Raw genomic sequence first — 11039 nt, 5'->3', positions numbered from 1 at the left:
TTCAGGAAGGGAAACTTCTTTCCATTTTGGGGATGACCCGGGCTGGAAAATGAAGCGTGAACGCCCTCTGGCTGTCAGCTAGTGCATAACTCTCACCTGTTGAATAGATGGATGATTTTCCACCCTGTATCCAAAGAAGGCTGAACAATGGGTTATGCATGCATCACTCAATAAAGCAGTGGTGGAGGTCTGGAGGAAGTACTCACATGCAGTGGTGGAAAGTAACTAAGTACATTTACTCAAGTACTGTACCTTTATGAGGTATTTTTTACTTTACTGGAGTATTTCCAATTTTCAATACTTTTACTTCTATTCCACTACATCTCAGAGGAAAATATTGTACTTTTACTCCACTACAATTATCTGATAACTTTTGTTACTAATTACTTTGCAGATATACATTATTATATTATAAAACATACATTAACCACTTTAGCCCTATTTTATACATCTACAAGCTCATAACCCGTCACATTGCGACGCGTTGTGAGCTTGTAGATCTGCTATTTTCAAACATTTTAGTACTCAGTAACATTTTAAACACAGGCCTTTTACTTGTAACAGAGTATTTTTATAATGTGGTATTGCTACTTTTACTTAAGTAAAACATTTGAGTACTTTTTCCACCACTACTGTTTTATTTAAGTAAAAGTGTCAATAAAGAATATGTAATAGAAATGTGACAGAATACTGTTACAAGTAAAAGTCTGGTATTATAAAACAAAGTACAAAAGTATTGGCATAAAAATGTTCTTAAAGTACCAAAAGTAAAAGTACTCCTTACGCAGAATGTTCCATTTCACACGTTTTCAAAATGTTTAAAGAAACGTTAGACAACAGCAATCTACAAGCTCACAACGAATCGCTTCGCAACACGTTGTGAGCTTGTAGATCGGCTATTTTCAAATAATCAAAGTATATGTCTGAAGTGTGTGTGTGTGTGTGTGTGTGTGTGTGTGTGTGTGTGTGTGTGTGTGTGTGTGTGTGTGTGTGTGTGTGTGTGTGTGTGTGTGTGTGTGTGTGTGTGTGTGTGTGTGTGTGTATAATAAAGTTTATTATTATTATTAAACTGAGGTGGTTGGCAGGTGAGGGCCAGATATTATTACAGAAGCCAAAATAATCAAATCAAATCAATAAATACATGAATACAATTTCCATTGTAAAAGACAACTAAAATAACACAAACATCATGGGTATATGGAACCAGATACAATTCAACTAAATTATGGTTATAATCAGGTCAATCCAGCTGTTCAGCTATTGAGCCAACTCTTTATAGTCCAGGGGCCAAGCCAGATTTTGGTACCACCTAAGGTGACTGTAATGTTTTTGTATTTTTGTCTTCGTACATGTCTCTAGTTTATATTTTGGTATGATAACCCTTCCAATCTTGTAGCTTAATGGCAGTTATCACTACCTACCCCTATAGGAAAATGTGATGTATGTGAATCATTTATATGACTTCTAGACAACATTTTTTGGAAAGCAATGGTCTTATAAACAGTTGGCCCTGAGGTGATTTTACCAGTTGAATCCATTTCTGCTGAGGAAATGTTGGTATTGTGCATATTTAATGAGATAATTTGCATATTTGAACACATTTGTGGAACTAATTACATGATAAATACAATTACAGCTAGATATTTCCAAAAGTGTGAAATGTATGTGAGAAAAACATTGTGGAGATACGTTTGTGACCTACTGGCAATGTGCTCAAGCAATTTGGTGCGGATCGGCCCAATGGTTTGCGAGATTAGCTAGGACAAACTGCTACAAGCTGTAGTTGTAATAGCTGGAAGGGATCATAAAGATTGTGCAATTAGTGACAAGTTTTAGATTTTTGGCATGGTGTTAGGTGAGGGTGTAAGGTTTTCAAAAACCACCGCATACAAGTTGGGCTGGCCCACTAGTGGCCGGTATGCATGCAGAAACTCCAATATTAGAAGGGTCAGTATGGTTGAACCCCAAATAATTGATACAAATGTCTTTTTTCAATGGATTATGTTACTATTGGGCATGCTAAATAGCATACTAACAATCTAGGACATTTTAAATTCCGGAAAGGCGCCATTTTTTTTTGAAAACCTTACACCCTCACCTAACACCATGCCAAAAATCTAAAACTTGTCACTAATTGCACAATCTTTATGATCCCTTCCAGCTATTACAACTACAGCTTGTAGCAGTTTGTCCTAGCTAATCTCGCAAACCATTGGGCCGATCCGCACCAAATTGCTTGAGCACATTGCCAGTAGGTCACAAACGTATCTCCACAATGTTTTTCTCACATACATTTCACACTTTTGGAAATATCTAGCTGTAATTGTATTTATCATGTAATTAGTTCCACAAATGTGTTCAAATATGCAAATTATCTCATTAAATATGCACAATACCAACATTTCCTCAGCAGAAATGGATTCAACTGGTAAAATCACCTCAGGGCCAACTGTTTATAAGACCATTGCTTTCCAAAAAATGTTGTCTAGAAGTCATATAAATGATTCACATACATCACATTTTCCTATAGGGGTAGGTAGTGATAACTGCCATTAAGCTACAAGATTGGAAGGGTTATCATACCAAATTATAAACTAGAGACATGTAGGAAGACAAAAATACAAAAACTTTACGGTCACCTTAGGTGGTACCAATTTGTGAAAATATCAGTGTTGGCCCCTGGACTATTATGGAGGACTTAATAATGAGTCCTTTCCTCTGTAGCAATTTTGAATACAAAGTCTGGTGTGGTGGTCATGGCAAATATGATAATGTTACTTACTAAAGTAAAGTAACATTGTGTGTGTGTGTGTGTGTGTGTGTGTGTGTGTGTGTGTGTGTGTGTGTGTGTGTGTGTGCGTGCGTGCGTGCGTGCGTGCGTGCGTGCGTGCGTGCGTGCGTGCGTGCGTGCGTGTGTGTTATTATAACTTTAGTTACTAGTTATTTTGTAGATTTCATGATACATTTTGATGCCAATACTTTTGTACTTTTACTCAAAGTAGATCTTGAATACCGAACGTGTACTTGTAAGTAACAGACTATTTGATTGATTGATTGATGTAGTTTATTTAGTAAGACATGAGGATAGTACATGACTGTACATAACAGTACATAGAAGTACAAATTCACAATACAAGGTCTACTAAACTGGAACTCTCATTAAGCACGCAGCTTGTTTAAGATGAGAACCCCATGCACACAAATCATGATGACATAAGAGACAGACAGATATACACACTACTATACAGAATGTCATACAATCAGCTTTCAGGTTACTTGTATGAAGAGAGAAAAACAAATATATATATACAAAAGAGGAAAATGAAGGAGGGGGGGGGGGTAGGGGGGGTAGGTTAAGACTCAGACAGGGGCCATTTTCGAATTGCAGCCTCCTGAAGGTGTATCTTTAGGGCAGTTTTGAAAGTGAGTAGGGTTTTACACTCCTTTACTCCTTTTGGTAGGGCATTCCACATTTTTGATGAATAGGGTATTGATACTTTTACTTAAGTAAAATAAATTGAGTAATCATTGAGGGGTGCCCTCAATGACCCTCACTGCATCCAGCACACCAGCATAGTTACTTTTTCAATGTTTTTTATATTGTAGATTAGAGTGTTTAATATTGATTTAGCAAGTAGCCTAGTCGAGATATTATAATATTGCCTAATTTCCAATACTGACCAATAGACTGTTTTTTCATTACGCTGAAAGTTTTTCATTTGAACACATAACTCAATTATTGTTGACGTGTCACGTGACCACATTATGACAGGGGCTGTGAAAGAATGTCAAGATTTAAAAAATAAAAATGTAATACATTCCCAGTGAGAAATTAGGTAATCTAATCAGCCAGTAACCGTTTTACAGATAGCAGAACATATTTAAAGTTTAGCACGTTCATATCAAGTCTAGGCAGTGGTGGAAAGTAACTAATTACATTTACTCAAGTAATGTTGAGTAGGCCTACAATTTTGAGATATTTCTTTTACTTTACTGTAGTATTTCCAATTTTCAGTACTTTTACTTCTACTTCATACATCTCAGAGGCAAATATTGTACTTTTACTCCACTGCACCTATTTGAAAACTTTAGTTATTAATAAATTGTAGATTTTGATTATTATTACAAAACATAAATTAACCACTTCAGCTCTGTATACATTTCGGCCATTTGAAAATAGCCGATCTACATCTACCTGCTTTTAGATCTGCTATTTTCAAGATTTTTTTATACATTTTATAACTTTTGTCACTTTAATACTTCAACATTGCAGTATTGACACTTTTACTTAAAACGTAAAACATACATACAACAGTACTTTTTCCACCGCTGCCTAAAATGTAATTATAATTCAGGCAGCTCGACGGGCAGCATGTGCGGGTCCTAATGCTTATAACTCACACATGCGCAAAAGGATTTCCCTCTTTCTCGGTGGACACAATGGCGGACGCAGAGTGAGTGATTATTACCATGCCAAATCTAAGTCCATCTACCAATAAAACAAACATCTATGTTTATTTTCTATCTCGATAGAGTTTGGTTAGGTCGTATACACTACAGGATTAACAATATCGCCGCGGAATTTGATCTCAAATGTCGTTATTATGACCACTTTGCCGATCACTACGTGTTAGCCAAGTTGCCGACCATCAGACCAGAACATGTCTTGTCTTCCTACTTTCCCCACATGATTAAGTGGCTTTACTTGATGGCAGTGAAACAAACTCGCACTAATAATAAAACATGTCGGTGTCTATAATGTTATTTAACCGCTCCAAAACGTGTAGAGAAGGCTGTCTGATACGACGGCTAATGACTAGCTAGCTAGTTAAGACGTCCGTAGGAGCTATGCTGCCTCGTAATTTAGTTAAGTTAATTTAAGTTGAGTTTATTTGTACATATATTTTTAAAACTTGTGATACAAAGAAATGGGGAAGGAAAACGGTACGTTTATATGGATAAGAACAAATCAAAACATGATGTGCCGGAAAGGCCAAAAAGACTAAGAAGGGATTGAAGAGTGGCCTTCCTAAAAGCTATCAGTAAAGCTTAGGTGCCAAGGAAGATATGGGGAATACTCTATAATAATAACGAATATAGAAATGTATTTTAATCAAAGGTGGCGAGTTGTACAAAGGAGTGTAAATCCATACACCCCTTCAAAACAGCTCCAAAAGAGTACTTACAGGTGGCTGCAATTTGAATTGGCCCCTGTAAAAATCAAAGCATGGCCCCCTTCGAACTGCTTACTGCACATATTTGTTTTCAAACTGTTTATGATATTTTGCATAATGTATGTTTGTAATTGTTTCGACACATTTATAACAAATGACCCCAATGGAAACAAGCTATAGGCTTTCATGAGTTTAAAATCCTCCTAGCAGACCTTGTATTAAACTGTACTTGTGCTTTTTTTTGCCAACTGCTAATTATGTATTCAATCAATACGCAGAAAGGCGAAAGTGATGAATGCACCATATGTGCCATTTTAAAACTTGTCGTGTTGCAAAGTGATGTGCCTGATGCTGGAATGTGGTTAATGATGCTGTCTTTTTTCCCCATCTTATCGACTATGGTGAACACTATCTGAATCAAAGCCAATGTTGTCTGAAACTACATTCCACAAAATAAATGTCAAAATGCAACGTGCTGCCCTCAATTCTACATGCATTTGGTATATATTTCTAATACGGTGATGTAAATATATCCCTTTACTAGAAAAAAGGTCCCGGCGGTCCCGGCGGTCCCTGAGAGCCTTTTGAAAAGGCGAAAGGCCTTTGCCACCATGAAGGCTGTGCGCATCAAGAAGCTTCTGGCTGACAAAAAGGTATGTGTGGAAAGAGAATTAACATTAGTCAGCTGATAATGGCTTTATGCACAGCAGTCATATTGTAAAGAAATTGGGCCTCTTCCTTCCTTCACGGGTATTACCAATGATGCTAATGAAGGCTGTTACATTTAGTGGTTCTCAAACTTTTTACCCCCTTAACTCTTGAGTGTACAAATGGTCCATTTGGTTCCATTTGTACACTCTTGAGTTACACACCCGTATGGGAGCCATTTGGAACCACCCTCAAGGAACCACCTTTGAGACCCACTGCTGGTGTAGCAGTGTTTCCAGTGAGCCAACATGCATAATATCAGCACCCTGTCTCTGTTGCTATACCAGAATGGAACAGAGCCGTCATTGGTAACACCTGTGAAAGAAGTAAGGAAGAGGCTCAATTTCTTAACAATATGGCTGCCTATTTATACGGATTGGTTGGCCATGCTGCTGTCAAATGAAATGCTAATTTTAAAGCATGTCAACATGACTCGGTGGAATGTGGTTAATGATGCTCTCTTTTTTCCCCATCTTATCGACTGTGGTGAACACTATCTGAAACAAAGCCAATTTTGTCTGAAACTACATTCCACCTTTAAAAAAAAGTTTAAATGCAACATGCTGCACTTCTACATGCATTGGTAAACATTTCTATGCTGTGATGTAAAACTGAATGTTAAATTTAGTTAGCATTTGTTAAGTTAGTTTCTGAGGGATCGTATTGTTAACATGTGATGCACTGAAAAGTCCATAGTAGGTTAGTATTGACATGGCAGATCCATTGGATTGTAATGTTAAATCCGATGCCCCAACCTTTGTTGCCTAATTTAAGGATGTGCATGTCAGTCTAGAAATCACTAATCTTAAATACTTGTTGAGATGGTAATTGTGGAGTTATACAGTCTGTGTCTTCTTGTCTTGGGTCATCAGTCTCGCAAAGTGACCAGGAAACTGATCTACAAGAGGGCCGAGAAGTATCACAAGGAGTACAAGGAGATGTACAGGCGTGAGGTCCGCTTGGGGCGCACAGCCCGCAAAGTGGGGAACTACTATGTACCTGCTGAGCCTAAACTGGCCTTTGTCATCAGGATCAGAGGGTGAGTGTTGTCCCCTGATGGACAGAGTAGCATGGTGTGTTTGTCAGGGTAACGGGAAGAGTGGCCGCCGAAACATCGTGGACACAATGTTAAATTGGTTATTTTTCCCCCCATAATGTAAAAAAATAAAATGTGTGCGCGTGCTCCAACATTTTGATATAAGGCCTAATGTTGCTACAAATTGAAACACGACCAATGCCATGAAACTATTGGCTAAGCCAGTCATTATGGACATACGTGAGAAGTTTAAGGTTAAATCTAGGTCTAATGATGCACTGTGCATGTTCAAATCATTAGTCATCAAGTTACTTCAAACCATTTTCTAAAGTTTTCTTTTTACAATTTGGAAAAAAATACCCAATTAACATTGAGGTGCCTACCATGGTCAGGCGCCCACTCTTCCTGCATCCTTGGTCTGCATAACCCCTATCAATTTGTCAAATGACCTTGACATGCACTGCTAATGGAACGTGGTTAATGATGATCATTTCTTTCCCCGACTGATCGACTATGATGAAAAACGACTTAACGAAAAGCCAATTTTGTCTGAAACCACAATCAACATTTTATTACGACTACTGCATTCAATAAATTGTACGCTAATCAAAGAACGTTTATCTTTTAGTATCAACGGTGTCAGTCCCAAGGTCCGCAAAGTTCTGCAGCTGCTCCGTCTTCGCCAGATCTTCAACGGCGTGTTTGTCAAGCTGAACAAGGCTTCAATCAACATGCTGAGGATTGCAGAGCCCTACATTGCTTGGGGGTAAGGCTGCATATGTTGTGTGTTTCAGCTGTGGAAATGTGTTAATGGTAACTGGAAATGAAGGCATGTAGTCTCATTCTGGTCTTTATTGGCCAATTGTGAAACGGATACGTCGGGTTGACTGAAAGCTGTTGCAAATTTTGGCCATGCTGTCAAATGCTCATTTTAAAACGTGTCAACATGACGTGTTGCAAAGTGATGTGCCTGATGCTGGAATGTGGTTAATGATGCTGTCTTTTTTCCCCATCTTATCGACTATGGTGAACACTATCTGAATCAAAGCCAATCTTGTCTGAAACTACATTCCACAAAAACAAAAGTTAAAATGCAACGTGCTGCACTCAATTCTACATGCATTGGTAGATATTTCTATATAGTGATGTAAAACTGAATGTTAAATTTTTCTATGGTTTCATATTGTTAGCAGTTGATGCTCTGAAAAGTCCAAAGTAGGTTAGTATTGACATGCATAGCCATTGTAATGTAAAATGCTGAGTTTTTACACTTTCCTACATAACAGTGTATCCATGATGCTTCTCTCAGATACCCCAACCTGAAGTCAGTGCGTGAGCTGATCTACAAGCGTGGCCATGGCAAGGTGAAGAAGACGCGTCTCGCCCTCTCAGACAACGCCCTTATTGACAAGGCCCTCGGTAAGGATTAACATTAAGGTTACATGCCAGTTAGAAAACCCCTCCAAAATATTTAATTTGTACGTCCATGGCATTCATTTACATAAAGAGGTCAGTATACTGTAAGTACATTTCAGCTCTGCTGGTAGAATTCAACAGCATGATGTAAGAAAACCATGCTGACATGCCATTCATTGTAACCATTGACTGCTGGGTGTGGTTAATGATGATAATCTTCTTTCCCCGTCTTATCGACTATGGTGAGAAACGACTTAACGAAAAGCCAATTTTGTCTGAAACCACATCTCAGTAAAGAATCTTAAGATTTGGCTATTTTATCAATGGGCAGACCTAGAACATTCGTCTTACTTATAGTATATACTTTTAGGCTGCTTGCAATGGTTAGTTTAGCCATATAATGCAATAATACGAGTGGTCAAGTGGTCGTAACTTAGTATATTTATGATTGACAACTTTCCTGATAGTTTGCATTGTCCTAAGACAGAGTTTAATTTAGTTTATAAATCCCTTAATGGGTCTAACTTGCTTTGTGTGCTTAAAAATGTACAAGACAATTATAGCCATCAATTTAGAGCTTCAATCTAGTTTAAACTAATGTTGACTGTTTTAATGGTCTGATATTGCTTTACATTGAAGTGTGAGTGGCAGGGCAATTTATTAATTTGAAATGATAAAGAATGACCTTTCTAATTAAATGTTTGTTTTTGCATAAACTATCATTCTGCCACATCATTGATCACCGTTTTTATTTTTCGTGACATCTTTCTGCAGGCAAATACGGCATGATCTGCATTGAGGACCTCATCCATCAGATCTACACAGTCGGAAAGAACTTCAAGTACGCCAACAACTTCCTGTGGCCCTTCAAGCTGTCATCTCCCCGTGGTGGCATGAACAAGAAGACCACACACTTTGTGGAGGGTGGAGATGCTGGCAACAGGGAGGACCAGATCAACAGAATGATCAGGAGGATGAACTAAAATGTCTATGGTGAGCACGAGCAAAATGCTGGTAAAAACACTGAATATACAAGTATCACAATATGGCCACTGATGTAGGATTAGTGACATTCTGCCATGTGAGCAGCTGAATATTTTCTAGAATTGGCAAGGATTGTCCGAACAAGTAGTATAGGGTTGGCAGTGGCTTCTTGGATGTGGTTAATGATGATACTATTCTTTCCCCGTCTTATCGACTATGCTGAATAACTTGAAAAATAAGCCAATTTTGTCTGAAACCACATCTTTGCCATTTAGTCTCAAATTTGCTGTAAGGGTAGGCTTAATGGACCTTTTCACACACAACATTTTGACTGGTAAACACATGATTACAGGCACAGAAAGAAGTTATAACGTTAATTGTGGGGGGTGTGATTTCATTTGTCTGTGCCAATGTGAAGTTAATTGTACAGGCGCCATCCATGCTGGTACATGGTAACGCCTAAATGAAGCATACACATTATTAATGTTGTTTCCCCTTAAGTAGTTAACCTATCAAATGTCTGTTAGAATCCAGGTCACATGATTGCAGGTCTGACCTAAACAAAACTGAATGTTTAACAACCTGGTGGTGAATTGAGCCTCACGAGTTCTATACAAGTTCATAGTGAGGCTGTCTTATAGTCACTGTTGGTTGCTTCATTGTAAAGGAGTTTTTGCCTAAAATAGGTGTTTGTAAAGTCTGACTAATTAATGGTGACAACTGACAAGTCTGAAGGTGTATATACCTGTCATGTTCTAGGAATAGCAGTTGCTTTTCTAAAAGCACAGCATATCATTTGTCTATACTTATGTTCACTTTAGTACCCAAAGCTTGACAAAACACTTTTTTAATTCTATTTTTTGTTTTACACACTGACAGCAGTGCTTTTGAAGCCCATTTTAGTTGTAACATTTTACTGTGTTCTGCATTTTAGTCTGAATGTTTTTGGCATTTTGACCTTTAACATTTATTTTCCTCCTGTTGCAGGTTTTCTATGGGACTTGGAGTCTGTACAATAAAAAAAGATAAAAAAAATAAAGAACTTTGCTCTAGTCTTTTCTGTAAATGTGATTGTGCCGTCTAGTGATGGAATGCAATATTGTTTTTGTACTTTTACTTGGTATTTAATGCTGGGTTTCCTGTGCAGGAAGGGGCAAACACTAAAGCCAAACATCTGAACCACTAGCCTACAGGTGAATTCCCCTGTGGCCAAGGGAGGTATTAGTTTCTTCAGACAAGCACTGCTACAGCCAGGTACACAATGGTGGTAGCAGTGCTTAATGTTGTCTTTGAGACATTAAACAGTTCTATGGTTAAGTATTGATTCTATTATGCATTTCCCCCCAAACTTGGACTGAAATAATGTCTATATAAGACACAAGGAGCCTGCAGTGACGTTTTAAATTGGCTGTTTTTTCCTAAATGTGAAAATGGAAATAAAGTCTGAAAATTATGTACAGTGCATGTTCACATCAAGTATATTACTTAAGACCATTTTTCTATTACTATTTCTAATATTTTATATTAACATTGGACAAAATGTCCAATTTCAAGTTGCCCAGATGTCTCTAGTGCCCACCTATGCTGACTAGACTCCAGTGCAACAGCACTTTTAGGTTGTAGTGATAGACATTTTGCAACCACCCTAATGCACTTAAAGGTAGGGTAAGTGATTTACTTTGGTGTTAAATAGCTCTATATTCTGATAGTACTCATTGCTG

The 11039-nt window shown here is 37.9% G+C and overlaps 1 protein-coding gene across 1 annotated transcript; it reads left to right on the top strand.

Annotated features, from left to right (window-relative positions):
* The first annotated feature begins 4418 nt into the window (after nucleotides 1-4418).
* rpl7 (ribosomal protein L7) lies at nucleotides 4419-10360 on the top strand. Its single transcript, XM_080417134.1, has 7 exons — nucleotides 4419-4454; nucleotides 5719-5827; nucleotides 6755-6921; nucleotides 7547-7684; nucleotides 8228-8337; nucleotides 9109-9327; nucleotides 10306-10360. Exons 1-6 carry the CDS (start codon nucleotides 4441-4443, stop codon nucleotides 9315-9317), a joined length of 747 nt encoding a protein of 248 aa, XP_080273260.1. The 5' UTR covers nucleotides 4419-4440; the 3' UTR covers nucleotides 9318-9327; nucleotides 10306-10360.
* Nucleotides 10361-11039: the final 679 nt, after the last annotated feature.

The sequence above is a fragment of the Gymnoscopelus braueri genome, assembly GCF_963280865.1.
Source record: "Gymnoscopelus braueri genome assembly, chromosome: 21".
Taxonomy (NCBI): Eukaryota; Metazoa; Chordata; class Actinopteri; order Myctophiformes; family Myctophidae; genus Gymnoscopelus; species Gymnoscopelus braueri.
Note: the sequence above shows the minus strand (reverse complement) of the source record. Positions and strands in the feature narration are given on the sequence as shown.